Source organism: Vanessa atalanta, chromosome 12 (assembly GCF_905147765.1).
Source record: "Vanessa atalanta chromosome 12, ilVanAtal1.2, whole genome shotgun sequence".
Taxonomy (NCBI): Eukaryota; Metazoa; Arthropoda; class Insecta; order Lepidoptera; family Nymphalidae; genus Vanessa; species Vanessa atalanta.
Window position 1 is genome coordinate 12,157,270 of NC_061882.1, and position 18,577 is coordinate 12,175,846.

Genomic DNA, 18,577 nt, shown 5'->3' on the forward strand with positions numbered 1-18,577 from the left:
CCTTCACCGCCGAGCACGAGATGAATTATAAACACAAATTAAGCACATGAAATTTCAGTGGTGCCTGCCTGGGTTTGAACCCGAAATCATCGGTTAAGATGCACGCGTTCTAACCACTGGGCCATCTCGGCTCGCTTAATATTGTAATAATAATATTGTAAAGATGGAGTAAAATAAATAAAATACTTGGTTTAGTAATATGTGGTATAGGTTTTGACGTCACCGCATCCGTACTGGTTTTGTCTCTAGTGACGATAGATTTTTCAAATTAAAAACCAACAAAACTAATAAAATCTTCCTGGGTCCTTTTGGTTGGGGTCTCTTTAGCTGGTATAACTTTTTTTAGAAAAATAAGTTAAATAAAAGTGATTGCTAATTTAAATTACGCATTCCATCGTACCATCGACTGTTAAATATGATATATTTTCTGTTTCTCACACTCACTCTCATCACTAGCCCGTCTGTCAAAAAGATCAAGCTAGCTTGAATAGGGTAAAATTAAAGTAGTAACCAATTGACGTAACTCGTACATTGCTCGGACGATTTGATGATAATGTCCGATTGACATTAAAGAAATAAAGAAAAGAGTTTGGTTAGAGTTTTATAATTTAACTAAAATTCCCTTCGATAGATTATAATCTAACCTTAAATAAAGCGTTAACTTGTAAACTGTGAACTAGATATAATATATAGCCTAACGGTATTTACAATTATACGGTGCTATATATTTTGTAAATACTCATAGTTTTAAGAAATATTTGTATCTGTTATTATTACTAAAAAAATACTTATTTTATTTTCAATTTTATTGATATTATAAGTCATAACAAAAATGCTCTAAATAACATGACGTGTGAATATTTACTTTAGAATAATCTTTATGTTCTCGTTAACGAGGGTCAGGTCCAGTGATGGTCAGTTTCGTGATTACGAATAATTATAAATTAATTTAATAACTTTGATATACATATGTACAAAAAAAAAAATTATACAAAATATGTCAAAGAGGCAAGCTTATTCCTTGAAGAGAGTCGAGACGGTATCTTAACCGATAATTGTGGGTTCAAACCCAGGCAAGAACCACTGAATTTTCATGTGCTTAATTGGTCTTTATATTTCATTTCGTGTGAAGGAAAACATCATGAGGAGACCTGCATGTGTCTTATTTAAACGAAATTCTGCCACATGTGAATCCACCAACTCGTATTGGAGCAGCGTGGAGGATATGCTCCTAATCTTTTCCTCAAAGTGGATCTCCTTAGAAGGCCTTAGCCCAGCAGTGGGAAATTTACAGGCTATTACTAATGTTATATTATACTATTATTCCTTGAAGATATTTTTTACAGTTCAATCAAGTTTTTAGTTATCAAAAAATATGTATCTGCCCTTTCTTGGGGTTCAAGCTTGCTTCATATCGAATTTTATCAAATTCTGTTCAGTGGCTTAGCGTAATAGACAGAGTTACTTTCGCATTTATAATATTAGTATAGAAGTGAAGATTACACGTAATTATACAAATATTATACATAAATACTATAGCTAAATATACACTATACATAATATACGTACGAGGAATTTTCCATAGTCTCGCAGCATCTACAGTAAAGCAGTAGGAATAAAAATTAAAGCGCTCTCGTAAGTATTAAAGGTTTTAACTATTAATACAAGAAATAAGAATAAACTTGTAACCCCGCTTTCCACTCGCATACGGTACAGAGAACGTGTTCGGACAATGGTATACGCATATATAATAAGATACCGGAAAATATAATTACCATTTAACAAATTTAAATTAATGTTGTCTTAGATTTTCGCGATTATTACACATTGAAATAAAACTAGTTTTTAACGGATTTAATCGCGTATATTAATTATTTTAACATCCCGACGTTTCGAGCACTTTGCAGTGTTCGTGGTCACGGGCAGACTGCCCTAGTTTTATTTCAAATTTAAATTAATTATTAAATCTTTTTATTCATCGTGTTTCATCACAAGACTGATTGAAAACTAATTGTGAACAACAGCATTGTAAATCTGTTTATTTAGAAAGAGCAACTATGCGAGTTTCTTGCCATTTCTTCTCGCGGGATGCTGCTCTCCAAAACGGTGGTAGTGTTTAAATATTGATGATTCTTAATTATGAATTTTACTTGAATAAAATACATTTGATTTCGAGCCGCCCCCACTTCATTAGCATTAGCATTAGCAGCCCATAAATGTCCCACTGCTGGGATAAAGGCCTCCTCTCCCTTTGAGGAGAAGGTTTGGAGCATATTCCACCACGCTGCTCCAATGCGGGTTGGCGGAATACACATGTGGCAGAATTTCGTTGAAATTAGACACATGCAGGTTTCCTCACGATGTTTTCCTTCACCGCCGAGTACGAGATGAATTATAAACACAAATTAAGCACATGAAATTTCAGTGGTGCCTGCCTGGGTTTGAACCCGAAATCATCGGTTAAGATGCACGCGTTCTAACCACTGGGCCATTTCGGCTCACTTCGCACGGGGGCAATGCTGATAATAATTATCTCGTAAAATTTTCCATGATTATTTCTCGTAAAAAGTATATATAAAAAATGGTTGTTTTGGGCTATCCCTAAGATATATATATATATATCGCTGACTTTTATGAAGACCTTTTTAAAGTGTACGATACTGTAAGTCCATTATTTTGATCTATCTCGTAGGGTTCAACCAGCGTTTGCTGTGTAAGTGCAAAAAATGTGTTCATTTACGCCATTACTTCAGAAACCTCTAAAATTATCAGTGTTGCTCAACTATATTGTGCATGTTTTATACATATAAACCTTCCTCTTGAATTAATCTATCTGTAAAAAAAAAGCGCATCAAAATCCGTTATGTAATTTTAAAGAACTTAGGGTACATAGGGACAGACAGCGGTAAGCGACTTTGTTTTATACTATGTAATAATGATGTCAAAGCAGCTTCGAAGAGTTTATAAGAGGCGAGTATCAGGGATACCAAATATCGTAAAGAATGTCACTCGAAAGGAGTTATGCTCGAAAGGTGACATAGTGGTGATATGGGGAACAGTTAATATTTTTAAAGGACCAAAGTCTATGGGTAGCGGTAATCACTTACCACCAATAGCAAATTTGTTAGTCTGCCTACACATATCACAAATAAAAAACGTCAAAGAACATTATAAATCGATTAAAATATTTAGGTTATTGACATTCGATAACAATACGTGACTGCAATGTTATGATAAATAGTACAAAGTAAGGTCAACTCTCATTAAAAATACAATACAACATATATAAATATATAATATTTCGAACGTCATTCAAGTTTAAGGTTGTGTCTCAGTGGCAGCGGGGACCAGTGATGTAATATCAAATCTTCGTTTATAGAGTTGTTTCATCATCCTAAAAACTTTTCATTGACAAAGTTCTAGATGAATCCAAAGTCGACCTAATTAGGTATGAAGTTTAAATCTTAATTATTTATTCACATTTTGATAGCATCACGTGGTAATGTTGTGATTTTTCTTTTTAATGATTAATTATAAATTCCTGATAAGACTATGAAGATAATGAATGAGAAGTTTTTGATAGTGATGAAACATATAAATATCAAAAAGACGTCAAAGTTAAGTCAAGTGGTTTATTTTGTAAAAGTGCCTGATTGTCAAAAAAGTACCACCTGAAAAGAACCGGCGAAAGAAACTCCTAAAGGAATTTGAAGTGCTTAAATTCGGTTAACAATTTAATTTTTGATAGCCACACTCAGTTCAATTTCATTTGTGCTATTTCTAATTTATTTAAAAATGTATTATAATTCGTATTTTTAATCATTTATTATGATTAATTTATATTCTTAATACGTATTGTGCAATGTGCGAGGCTGCCTGTAAATAATAGAACATTTGCTGTGACAATTTTCCAATGCATTTTTTTTTATTTTGATGTGATATTGTATCTACTGTTGGTTGTCCTATTGAAAATAAAATAAAATCAAATAAAATATGCTTAACGACAAACTTAATTATATATACCGCATACGTTACAAGTAAAGTCTAAAATGAAAAGATTTGTCATTCAATGGGAATTATTTAGATTCGAACCTTCTTTTTCATAACATCATTCATACATCTGACAAAACAAGATTTACTTCAGTTCATTTTTAGTGCCGTTAGTTAGTCAGGATATTTGGCATCTATGGATGTCTGGCAGTTATGGATAAGTAAACACAATTTAACAATTGCGGCTTTTATAGACCAATCACATTTGATCCTTAGACAAGTCAACTTTATAGTCGTTTATTTAACGTTCATAATTGCAGCACTCCTAACCAAAGTTTGGCCCTTATTTGTTTCAGTTGCACAATCATGTATCTGCTGTTCCTCGGCGTAGTTGTGTGTTTTGTAGTTTGGCTTTATATCAGATGGCTGAACATCAAGAAATATTGGGCAGATCGAGGAGTACCTCATTTACCGCCACTACCGTTACTGGGCAATTTTACTTTCCTGCTAAGAGAGAATATTGTGAGTCCCTATGAATAATTGTTTTTCGCTTACTTTCAATTATTTGTTGTCTTGATTATAAGTATCAATTTTATTTAGATAAGAAATATGCGAGCCGAGATGGCTCAGTAGTTGGAATGCGTGCATCTTAACCGATGATTTCGGATTCAAGCCCAGGCAAGCACCACTGAATTTTTATGTGCTTAATTTGTGTTTATAACTCATCTCGTGCTCGGCAGGGAAGGAAAACATCGTGAGGAAACATGCATGTGTCTAATTTCAACAACATTCTGCCACATATGTATTCCACCGACCCGCATTGGAGCAACGTGGTTGAATATGCTCCAAACCTTCTCATCAAAGGGAGAGGAGGCTTAGCCCAGTAGTGGGAAATTTACAGGCTGTTTATGTATGTTTATGTTATGTAAGAAATATGCCATTGCCTCACTACCACCTAACTTCAGCATAAAGCATGATCGCGTTATCCCTTTTTGTTGAATCAACATCTACTGACCAATAAAATGAACCAGTCCTTCTCTCATCGGTAGTAATAATAAAATTTAGATTTATAAAAAATTATATATTTTAAAAATGGGTTTGCTCTATTATATCTAATTCTGAGTTTTTCAAATGTAAACAGAACTGAGATATATTTGTAAACTAACGATGTAAGTAGTCCTTTGAACTTTTATTTAACCGGGACTTGTGGATTGTTTATGTTCAATGCAAAGAGAAGGTCTCTTGTCATTAATATTGTATTATATATTCTATAAATCTTTAAATGTAAACAAGTGTCAGACGAGAACAACCTTACTATTTATAAGATATTTGTTAAATATTCACTTTCATCTTCATTGTTTTAGGGAGTTTGGTTGCGTATGTTATATGAACAATTCAAGTGCCCATATGTAGGAATTTGGGTATTTTGGAAACCAGTTCTTGTTGTCAACGCGCCAGATATTGCTCGTAACATTCTCGTTAAGGATTTTAATAACTTTAGGAATCGCTCAATGAGCTGTGGATATACAGATCGTATTGGGGGACTGTCTTTACTCATTGTTAACGTAAGTCAAAACTTAAAGGATTTATTTTAAAACAATCAATGTAATAATTCAAGCTTACGCCTTTAAAACATTATCGGATTTTATTAAATGACAGGATCCTGTGTGGTCACTGCTGCGAAAACAACTCAGCACCACATTTTCAGCGGGTAAACTTAAATCTGCCCAAGAGTTCATTAGAAGCAAATCAAAGGAACTGGTGCAAAGGATCCATAATGATCGTAACATTAAGATTGATCTTAAGGTACGTAGTTAGTTACTATATTATATTGTTATTTTTTTACTTTTAAAAATATTTGAATTAATAATAATTGCGGTTGTGGCAAGAATGCTGCAAGAATTCATCTGTTAGGTTATATGTTAGGTATGAAAAACTCACTCATCACATATCCTACCGGAACATTGTAATACTTAGTTTTGTTTCGTTTCGGATAGAGGACTGAAAGAGCCAGTACAGCAGGCACAAGGGATAATAAGTCTTAGTAATCATCATGTGGATCATTTGCCATTCTGACCAACCACTATAAATACAAAAATAATACACATAAATAAATATATATATCTATATATAAACATTGGACAACATCACTTACATTACTCTGATCCCAATGTAAGGAGATAAAGCACTAGTGTTATGGTAAATCAAAAGTAACGACGGTACCACAAACACCCACCGGGACCTCGGAGTGGCGTACCCATGAAAACCGGTACACCCTACTCTACCACGGAGGTCCTCATGGTTTGAATAGTTAGTTTATGCAAAGCCGTTTATATATTTGCTAAAATATTGGGAATGAAATGAGCAATTAAGTAATTATCCTTAATAATCTTTACTGATATTGATTATTGGGTAATGGGTGGTTTATTTACACCAATTTGCACTCAGTAAATATCTTGACGTGTAGAAGTTTACAATATTTATTTTATAATTGCTATTAAATTGAAACATCAAAATATTTCATGACAATTTCTTTTCAGAAAATGTTTGTAGACTACACGACGGATATAATTGGTACTTCTGCGTTTGGCGTTAAAAGCGATGCGACGCTCACAAAGGGTGGACCTTTGAGGGATGTAACGAATGAGTGGACGAAATACAATCTCTATAGAAGTATATCTTGGTGTAGCATATTCTTCTTACCGGAACTGGTCGATATCTTTCGGTATGATACATTAGCATCTAATTTATTATGTTGCCGAGTAAAAATGATTGTAATAAATTACGCTAGATGGCGTGGACTTATTATTTGTCATAGCTTGCTAAGTGTTTATCAAATGGCTAATGACAATGTGTTTTATAATGAGTAAACTGTAACTAGACAGTACCTACTACTACTGCATGGCGGTGATTCGATCCAAAGTCTTGACCAATAAATATGTGCAACGTTTAAACCGCTAAACCTATTTAGATAAAGTATGTTTTATAGATAATTCGAATCCCGAAGAAGGACATAGTCTTCTTTTAACCCCTTGAGGGGCAAAAATGAGAGGTATAAATGTTTTGTAAATTTCACGAATGAGATAATCAACTTGTTTGTTTTTTTAGATTCAAAATGTTCCCAAGGTCTTCGATGAGGTATTTTAGTAAAATATATCATGAAGCTGCTTTGCAAAGAGAGAAAGATTGGAAAGAAGAAGAAAATAGAGACTTACTTGATATATTGATAAGAATTCAAAAACAAAATGATTGTAAGTGCTCTGTCTTCTATTTCATTTTAAATTAAATTAGACGTGACAATAGATATGCCTAAAAACTAAAAAAAAAAAGACATTTTAATATTTTAAAGTAACTTTAACATACATTTTCTCATATCTAAAGTAACTTAAAATTTTGAAGTAATTGTATTAAATTAACCGTAATTAATTAAATGTATCAGTGCTGGTCAAAAGCCTGCTTTTTCTTGAACCATGAATTTGTAGGCTTTGCACAAGTCCGTCTATATTCTACCGCCAAACAGTGTTCCGGTTTGTGAGATGAGTGAGCCAGTGTAACTATGTATAACCACAAGAGAGATTACATCTTAGTTAACAAGGCAGCGCATTGGCGATTATTTATTAGAGCGCGATATTTTAAGTAATGTAATTGTAGTTCTAAAGGATATTACAACACTAATGACTTTCTAGTTGACTTGGCACACCTTGGCAATGAGATGTTCGCCTCCAGGCTGCTTCAAATCAAAAATATTTTTAATTATACATGTAAAATGAAAATAAAAAATATATATCCCGCTGAGTTTCATTCGCCGGTTCTTTTTAGGTCCGAGGTGTTGAATTACGAACCGGTGATATATTTTTGACTATCAATAAGCAAGTGAACACTTCTATATTGAAAAAAAAATTTTGACTTTGACTTCGAATGGTGGCCCGATATCCCGTTTTCTCGCGATGTTTTCCTACACCATCAAACGATTTATGATTTATATTAATTCTTACATACAAATTCATCTCGTGAAATAAAACTGAAAACAAATCTGATCTCATGAATGTCAAACATATTAAACATTTATTTTTCTAGTTTATTCAGATGAACTGATAATGGCGCAGGCTGCTATTCTCTTACTGGGGGGGTTTGATACATCAGGAAATCTTATGACGTACATTACGTATGAACTGGCCCATAGCCCTGGAATACAGGTATACATAATTACATCACTAATTTTTAGTTTTATATAGCTTTAAAATATATGTATATTATAATAAATATTTATTTCTGTACACTGTAGGAAAAACTATATCAAGAACTAACAGAAGCTGCCCAACGTCATGGCAGTAGAGATTTCGATATGGAAGTCCTCTCAGAGTTAACATATCTTAACTGTGTTATTAAAGGTATAATTATTATAATTGATGCGTTCTAGTCATCCTATGTCGGCTTTTTAAGAAGGAGACGTAGTATATTTTTAAACAATAATCAAGTAATATTTCCGACAATGAGGATATCTTTAACATAAAAATATAGTGAAAATATTTTACCATTTCTTACTTTGAATCTTACAGAGGCTCTCCGGAAGTATCTTCCAATGGGCTGGCTCGATAGAGTCGCGGAGAATGACTATAAAATAGATGATAAATTAACTATAGAAGCTGGTACGACTGTGTATATCAATAGTGTTGGAATGCACTTCGACCCTCAATATTTTCCCGAACCTTACAAATTTGATCCTGATAGATTTTTACCAGAAAATAGAAATAAGATCGAGCCATTCTCGTATTTACCATTTGGAGAGGGGCCAAGATTTTGCATCGGTAAGTTAATTTTACATTAGAATATTTAGAATGGAGAAAAACATAGGGAACGTAGAACAGCTTCCTAAATGACTGAAGTGCGTTCTTTCAGGTGGATTCTTAACTGGTCGTTTCGTTGACCAGTGAGGACCTTATTTTTGATCTGAGAAGATAAGAACTAATATGCGGTCTATTAAAATTATTGAAGCGTTGTTTTGTTTCTGTACGTTGCTGTAGCCTAAGTTATTACATCAGCTATCTGCCAATGAAAGACCCGTTAAAATCGGTCCAGCCCTTACAGAGATTAGCTGGAACAAACAGATAGACAGACAGACTGACAAAAATTGTAAAAAAATGGTATTTTGGTATATGTACCGTATAAACGTACATATGCGTTTAATAAAAACTGGTTATTTTAGTATAACTAACAGACACTTCAATTTGATTATATGTATAGATAGATTATGTATAACTCTAAATTGTGAGCAATTTACTGTCTTATTCTAGGTAAGAGATTTGGGTTGCTGGCAGTAAGAATGGGCATGGTGGCAATTTTGTTTAACTACAAGATGGCGCCTTATCCTAACAGCCCCAAGCCCTCTGATGTAAAGATGTCAACTCGGACGATATGGTATGTTGCTAGAGAGTCTTTGAACGTTCAATTTATTCCTCGATCGTGAACTTAAATGAATGCGTTGGTAAATACTTGTTATTACTTGCGAATAAAATAATTATAAAAATATTTTTTGCATTTTATTAGAAAATTAACTTGCGAAATTTTCAACATTGTTGGAATTTGCAAATACGTGGAAAACGAAGTTAAAATAAGCTTTCTGGTAATAGAGAATAATTGCGTATTATTTGTTTAATTATGAAATTATTGACATTGCTCGTGATGGTCATAATTAATATAATTAAATTACTATTAAACATATAAACATAAATCAAATTAATACCTACTAGTTCGAATATTTTTACCTAATATTTTATTAGACTAATAGAGTCCCTCGAATCTTAATGTTCTAGACAGATTTTCGGAAAAGATGGATAATCTCCAATGCTTCCCGAATTATATACAAAATCAAAATATACTTTATTCAAGTAGGGTTTTACAAGCACTTTTGATCGTCATTTTACAAACTATATTAAGTAAAGCTACCACCGGTTCGGAATGTAAATTCTACCGAGAAGAAACTCAGTAGTTACTCTTATTCAACATCTAAAAATACAGTCATGTTAGTTAAATACAATTATATATGTATGTTATATATTCTGCCTGGTTCAACAAGCATTTATATATTATAGTGGAGTTATAGTAGATATATATTATAGTGGTCCATTGTCTTCGTAAACATAGCTGCATTTTCTGTTGCATCATTGATGTCGGATTGGCTCCTAATGGCTTATGAATCCAGTGGAAGGTAGTTTGACATGACGATATCCATTTCTGTTATAATGTCAACTTCTAACCTTCAGGCTGCTCTTGAGAATGTCTTAATAGAAAAACCCATTTTTAATCGTCGAGCAGGTAAGGCATGTAAATTTACAAGACTTGCATCGAAAGTTCGAGAAGACATTCTCAGTACTGTGCACAAAATAATTTCCTAACACGTTTATTTCGATAAAATATAAAGAATCCATTTGATTTACTTCATTAAATTTTTTTTGCTGTGATCTGTGTTTGAACTCGATTTGAATCCACAGCAACCGTTTGTTTTTGGGATTTAATCTGTGAAAAATTGCAATGTAAAAAAAAATAGCAGTTCCAAGATGATGAATACAACTATTTTTAAACTAAACGATAGATTATTATCAGGATATATTCGGAGGTTCGACAAAACTGTACATCCAACTCGAATATTAATTTTTTACTACTCCACGATATAATACAGCAGACTACTTTTTAATTGTAATTTGTCTAGCTTTGATCAAGTAATAAGGTAAGCTTGTCAAGGTGGTTTCGCATCATTCTATCAGTAAGGTTAGGATGATAATATTAGTGCAGGCGGACAGATGTTCGAGAACGCCTTCATTAAAACTTCAGAAGCCTCTCTTTGTGTCGGATCCGTGATATTTACGATCAAGAAGTTTTAATTTTCGCAGAAATTCTTTTTTAATTCGAGAAATGCGTATGTTTTGAGGGACTGTCGTCAACAAGAGAGCACTTATGATAATTGATGAGAGTTTTCTCTATATATGTATGTCAAACTGATAATATAAATATATGTTTGGTAATATAATGTATTATATTACTTAGAAAATATAAATAGTAATACGGCGAAAAGTCAAAGATAAAATAAAGTCAAAGTTGTAGGTACGATTATAACTACTAGGGTTTTTACTATGTTCACTCCAAGCGTTAAAGCGTTTGTTAAAATCTGTCTTTTAGGTACGTTCCACTCATCATATATTTTACCACCAAGAAGTAATACCTAGAATTGTTGTATACTGGTTTGAAGGGTGCGTAATTCATACATACATATGTGCGTATAAGTAAAGGTACTAAGGGCTATGAGATCTTAATTCCCAAGGTTGATGTCGCATTGGTTATATAAAAAATTAGCTTTGCCCGCGACTTGGTACGCTTTTGAATTTGACAAAAAAGTTGTTGTTGGCTAAGCTATTTCTTATTACAACAGCTATCGGCCAGTGAGAGTCCTATCAAAATCGGTCCAGCCGTTCCAGAAATTAGCCGGAACAATAGACAGACAAAAATATTAAATATTATTTTGGTATATGTACCGTGTATACATACATATGATTTTAGTAAAAAGCGGTTATTTTAACATTACAAAGAGACACTCCAATTTTATTATTATATATATAGACGACTAAAATTCCATATGACGCCAATTTCTATGGGCAGTCGATGACCCCTTATTTAGGTAGGCTTTATTTAGTCCAAGCCATTAATTGCCATAATTTTTAAAAGACCATTTCGTACCAAGTTAGTAAGCCACTTAAAGTCGGTTGCAAAGAAATATGAACAGAAACACAAAATTGACGTAAATCAAAAACATTTTCGATATTTTATGTAACTACAAAGTTAGGGTAGAAACCACAATGAACCAGGGAACTGTACGTGCGAGCGCCAGGGGCTGTCAATCAACCGCGCCACGGCCCGCACAATTAAACTTTTAATGACGTCACGCCGCACGCATTCCTCCACACAGTTAATATATTTGCTATAGTACTTCTACAGAGTTTTAGTGAAATGTTACAAAAGGAATCATGTATTTTCTGATTTAATTTAGTTGTACTACTAATATTCTTTTGGTAAGGTAGGCTAGACTATCGGATAGCTGAGGTTACCTAATAATAAATTGTAAAACAGTAATAATACAATCTGAATTACCAGATCTTTTATTTATGATTACAATTTCTCCGCTCCTCACCTCACCTCAACACTCCACTTCTCCGCTTACAACCTCTTTTCGCCTCAGCTCATAATGTCATCGATATCCACGTACACTGTGATGGGATTGAAATATAGTAATATAATATGATTTCTGTACTAGTACTTTTTTCATGTCAAACATATATTGGCGTATCTCTTGGGTAAGAGCAACTTATATGCGGTAACGGAAAACGACATGACGCTTATGCCGTCGTCTCCTTCCCGATCTCTTATGTATACGTGGGGTGTGTAACATTATACTTCTTTAATAAACTGTTATGATTTGTAAATTTTGTTTATTTTATTATTAACAGCATATAAAATTCCCACTGCTGGGCTAAAGCCTGCTTTTCCTTTAAGAAGGTTTGGCGCATATTTCATGACGGTCTTTCAATATTAACACGTAGAATTATTATTATTATGAACACAATTTCAATACACAGTTATATTTTTTTTCAACGCGCGTAGTAAAACTTGGTGATTAAGCATTGTGTAAGGCCGTTTGAGTAGGTTCAACAATAGTACCAGTAAGGTACCTGTTATGTTCCGGTTTAAAGTCAGTGTAACTGGGTCTGTATTAGGAATACAAAATCTTAGTCCCCAAGGTTTCCCAATAGGTGGCAAACCAGCAGGAGGTTTACCTGATGTATAGTGACTTCCATTGGACATCTGCAATATCGGAGTTGCGTTGCTTGTCTTTGATGAATAAGTTGATCTACTTTAAATGGAAGACAATCGAACTCCTCGGAATAAAATCGATCTATCGGTTTTATTATTAAAATAAACAAATTAATAAAATACTTTAATAAAATGTGAAAAAATGTATACCATATTGCCACGATATTGACGGTATTGACCAAACGTATTAGGATATCGACTTCGATTCTCGCAACTGCCCATTGATAAAAATTGGTTGTTCACCGAAGCGAATATTTGAACAAAAACTTGTGAAGAATATTCATGTTCCACAGTTTATTAGTTCAGGACTTGTCCGGGCGAGGACAAAGGTGCATCAATCACGCAGTACACGCCGTCCATCAACGGTCAGCCTTTCAGTTTTGTTGAAAAATGTACGGAATTACGACCTCTCTCAACCTTTATGTAGTTTTAAAGGTGTAACCTTTTGCGGTGACAGTTCCATAGTTTCGTCTCATTTATCTTGGACTAAACAAAAAAGCGTTTTATCAACGAAACGTTTTGTTACAATATAAATTGTAAGCGACACTATTCGCTTAGTGCGATATATATCTCTGAGAATATTTTACGACTTGGTAGTAAATTGCGTCCAAAATTCTAGAAATAATCAAGTCAAATGTTACATTATTACCTAGAAAGGAATTTACTAATTTTAATTTTATTTAAATGTATTAATTTTATATTTTTACAAAAAATAAAAAATATGGTCTTATCGAAATTGTTTCTGAAATTTTTATTTCCTTTACCTTTTCACAAAAAATTAAATAAATCATTAAATTTAAAGCGTGCAATATACCTACTATTTTAAAAAAAGGTGGTAACTTAAACGACAGCTAATAAGGATCCTGATTGATGAATTTACATCAATTCTCAAAGGGCTCGGACTTTCTGTGAGTGCCTCATGGGGTGACATGTTTGTCTCATTTCATGTCAGAAAACGAGTTAGGGGTTGATATTGCTGCGGAAAATGTTGATTTTCGTGAACAAGCGAATATTCTTTGTTTTCATGACGGTATCTTTCTGTTATTTATCCAATTTGGATCTTCGAATAATAGTGTGTTCGAGGGCGAATCGTGCAAAGACTAAAAACGTTTCTTATTTTTGGTTTTATGTATGTTAACATTTTAGACTTTTTTATTTTTAATAGGAACATTAATTACCAAATGGGCCATAGTCAGTGGTAACAATACCTTACATTACCATTGCATGACCAACGTTGGGACTAAGACGTTAAATGCCTGTAGTTACACTGGCTCGCTCATCCTTTAAGCCGTAACACAACGCTTCTGAATATCACTGATTGGTAGTAGAATATAGGATGAGTGGGTGGTATCTACTCAGACGGGTTTTCCCAATACCTTACCACCAATATTATATTAACTGGGTTTAATTACCAAAAAAAAAAATATACATATACCGAAAAAATTTGGAAAAGTACGAAAAATAGTTTATGTACATATATATAAATAAGTTAAAGCACAGACGAAACTGCACTCCTCATTTATACAAGCTCTTTAAATGTCTCGGAAAGTGTGAAATAGACGTAATTTAACATTGTTAATAGCCCTTCTTAACGCTAAGTGCCCGCTCTTGAGTCTAGGATAGTTTTTGCATAAGTATGGTCGTTTGTACTTTAGTGTAGTTGTTACAATCTGAGTTTAACATCAATCGATTATTTTTTAATTTATGAAAAATAATTAAAAAAAATATATGGTCATTAATTTCATGTTCAGTGACGTAGGTAACCACAATTTTGGGATTATTAAGTATTTGGATTTTTTTCGATTCTTTAATTAAACTTATTCGAAAATTTACAGATCTCTATTCGCTTCGTAAATTGCAACCTCCGACCTGAGGAGAACTAATAAAAGAAAAATAAAACGTTTTTTCACAACTTTCCAGCGTTGCATTTTAAAAAAAAATCCGGTTGCGATTATATTTTTTACTCGAATAATTTTATAATAACTGATTACTAAATCAAATATTATAAACTAACTTTATAATTATTGCCCTGATATTATTAATAATTTGCAACCTCTTTCACAATTTTGCATTTTAACAGTAACTGTAAATATATGGTTCAACATAGAACACTCATACAATAAACTAATGCCAAACAATGTAATATGTGTTGATCTTTAGCACACGGATAACAGTATAGATACCTGTCCATACTGCTACCTATATGTTACAGCACGGGTCCCTTTCTGATGCGCTTATTAAATTATCTTGTAAAAAGTTAAGCTTAAACTAATGATTTCACAGTCTCAATTACAATGTTTACAGAACAGATACGTAAAAGTTTGGAGGTACTCTGTCTATATTTGTACACCGAACTTTGTAGAGATGAGATGGTCCACTGTCACAAATGCGTTCAAACTAAGGCCAGTACCACAATTATCATCACTTGTGTATTGTATGTTTATGATTCATTTCGTGCTCATGATAACATCGTGAGGTTTCTAGGTGTCTAATTTCAATGAAATTCTGCCACATGTGTATCCACTAACTCTAATTTCAGCAGTATGGTGGATTAAACTCCAAAACCTTCTCTTGATTTACTACTTTGTATTGATGTCTTACGCAACAAACCAATATTTATAACAAACACAAAAGAATACATCATATAACAGTCAGGTTACGAAGTAATTTTAGGGCGAAGGCGGCCTTCTAAATCGAATAAAATTAATATAGAGAAAAACAAAAAAAATGTCCCTGAAAATGTATTAAATTTCAATAACCATGAAATGAATATAAAATATAAAATAGGACAAGCTATTTAAGAATTCCCAATAACGCAAACTTGCGGAATCAATTTCCGCGGGCTCTTGAGATTACCGACGATCCTTTTTAATTAAACTGAGAGGACAAAATATTTCAAAGATGGAATGGTACAAAGGAATAGGTTTCAGTTTCGAAGAACGATATTGATAGATGCCAAATATTGAGCACCAAAGTTGTACATGATATTTTGACGATATTATTTCCAAAAATAAAGAGGATGTTAAACGACATATTTTAAATTTGGAAGTTGAAATTTTGACATTTATCTACGATTTAGTTTAATATCAAAATTTTGTGTATGTGTGTGTATTTTAGACGTATGTATTGCTTTGCATATCTCAAACTTAAACTCGAATTCTTTTATTCAACATGGAAGCATTACACTTACTTATTGATACGTCTTCGTTCTACATTCTTGATACGTCTTCGATGTAAATTACTAACTCAAAAGTTGTTTATTTTGACGCATAATTTAGTTGGTTACTGGTTAAGGATTTGGTGCCAGTTTTTTTTATAGTATAGGTCATCACCATCGAGGACAAGGCGTTGTAAGAAATATTAGACATTCATTAAATCGCCATTGCGCCACCAACATTGGGAGATAAGATGTTATGTCCCTTGTGCCTATAGTTACACTGGCTCACTCACCCTTCAAACTGAAACACAACAATACAATGTAGTACTATGTAGTGGTACTTACGCAACAGGCTTACAAAAGCCATCAAGTAGATGAATTTTATACAATTTAAGTCAGTTTGTTCTGCACAGACGTCAATGAATGGTGCCGTAATAAGTTTTCATTAAATTATATACTCATATTTTTTGTTTGCTTTGCGTAAACAATGTCAAAATCAAAAATCAAAATCAAAATATACTTTATTCAAGTAATCGTCATTTAAAAAAATATATTAAGTGAAGATACCACCGATTCGGAATGCAGATTCTACCTGGAAGAACCGGCAAGAAGCTCAGTAGTTACTTTTTAGTCAAATGTCAAAAAAATAATTTGTCTTAGCTAGCGGTGATAAAAATCGTTTATGTTATTTACCGACAGCCAGCTGAACGGCAGACATATAAATGATTAGTTCTACTTCTACCTGTACCCTAAAACGATCAGTAAGTAAATTGCCAAATAAATCGTTTTATTACAATTATTGCCACCACTTTTTTACATATTCATGATCTCAATAAAAATAGAAATCCTATTTGTAAAAGTTCAGCAACAATATTTTTTCCTTGCGAAATTCATTTGATCCATAAATTGACTGAGACCCCCTGAGTGATTACCTCTATGTTAAGGGAAACAAATAATAAAAAAAATTAACGAATACATTGCTATCTGGATATATAAAGGTAAGAGTTTAGGCTTTGGTGATGCAGTATTGTATATTTAATACGGAAGAATATCGTAGTTGATTTTTGCATAGTAACGAAAAATGTTTATATACACTATAATCTAAAGGGTCGTTTTAGATTAATAGACTACCTTTTAGGGCAGCCCTTAATGGCCGCATTTGTTTCTTCGCTTGTAAGAAAATGCTGCGAATATTTATGTAAATGTTAGCCGATATTGTTTTAGTTTTCCATTAATTTGATAAACTCGAAAATAATTTAATCTGGTAAGAAAATAAATAATAACTACTAAATTAAGAATATACAAAGTAAAGCAACATTGAATCTTCATGTGCTCAATTTGTGTTCATACAAACAGAAATACTTAGAATAGTGTGAGTCCCGTATGCAAGACATTCGTAGATAATGTCGAAATATCGAACTCCTCCAAAAAAAAAACATGATAAAATATCCCGTTTTAAATACTTGTAGTAATAAAAATAACCATGTTAATTTAAAATCTTATACTTAGAATACTTTTGATCCAGTTCAACCTGAGTTACTTCAGGCACAAGGCACATAACATCTTATCTAAGGTGGGTGGCGCATAGGCAATGTAAGGACTGGTTAATATTTCTTACAGCGAAAATTTCTATGGGTGGTGGTGACCACGTACAATCAGATGGTATTTGCCAGTCCGCCTGCCTAAACTATAAAAAGGTAGTTTGCAGCCAAAATCCAGATAGCGGTGCTGCTAGATTTGGATAGGAGAGTCCACCGCTTTCTCAAATTAGCTTCCTGTGTCCGTACCGTCTGGTCGCGTGGTGGGTGTAATCCACCGCCCATTATAAATATTAATTTGTGTAAAGTGTATTTAAGTTTAGTATTGTTAAAGGGCGTGAGACCGTGTAACTACAGGTACGAGGGAAATAACAGGTTGATCGCACATTTGTATGCACATGTAATGAATGTTTAATATTTCTTAAAAATTAAACATTCATTTACATATTTAATGTTACGTGTCAATTAAATTAAAATAAAAAAAAATCCTTATTCCAATGTATAAGTCTAACTAAGATGCATGAAATCAATGTTCGTGTAAAAAATATACCCTTTAATTTTTTTAAATAATAATCATCGGTAGATGTTTAAAATTGTTAAGTTTCTCGGCGTTTTAAAGTAAGTATTAGATACAAATATTTAGAATTTTAGTAATAATGAAATTTTTAAAATATCCAGTAAAACGCCACTGAATTAATTTTTTATTTGATTTCCACTCCTAAAATAAATATATGTGTAAAATGTTCGATAAAACAGTATTTCTTCTTGTACTTGAAAATAAACGAACTGTCATAAATTCTGCGATAGATTTTTCCTACCTCGATTATTTTCAAACGGCAGAGGTGAGCGCGTATTTCATTTCACCCGTTTAGCACGATAGTTCCTGAGTTATAGGGAGAATCATTCTCCTTTGTGGGCTTTCAATGCTTCAAATATTTTTAGAATACAAAAAAAATACTACATCAACCAAACACGCCTTATTCTATTACGCTTTTAGCAGTTCAGAATATAGGTTCTAGAAGAATTGCCG

At 32.9% G+C, this 18,577-nt stretch overlaps 1 protein-coding gene across 2 annotated transcripts; it reads left to right on the forward strand.

The window, feature by feature from the left end:
• The first annotated feature begins 1,585 nt into the window (after positions 1-1,585).
• Positions 1,586-9,519, forward strand: LOC125067757 (cytochrome P450 6k1-like). Of its 2 annotated transcripts, none has more exons than XM_047676508.1 (10): positions 1,586-1,635; positions 4,347-4,512; positions 5,355-5,555; positions 5,650-5,796; positions 6,531-6,715; positions 7,099-7,241; positions 8,068-8,186; positions 8,276-8,381; positions 8,550-8,798; positions 9,285-9,519. In XM_047676508.1, exons 2-10 carry the CDS (start codon positions 4,357-4,359, stop codon positions 9,455-9,457), a joined length of 1,479 nt encoding a protein of 492 aa, XP_047532464.1. In that variant the 5' UTR covers positions 1,586-1,635; positions 4,347-4,356; the 3' UTR covers positions 9,458-9,519. The 2 variants fall into 2 exon arrangements, with proteins under 2 accessions (XP_047532464.1, XP_047532463.1); XM_047676507.1 differs by lacking the exon at positions 1,586-1,635 and adding an exon at positions 3,337-3,448.
• The last annotated feature ends 9,058 nt before the right edge of the window (positions 9,520-18,577 follow it).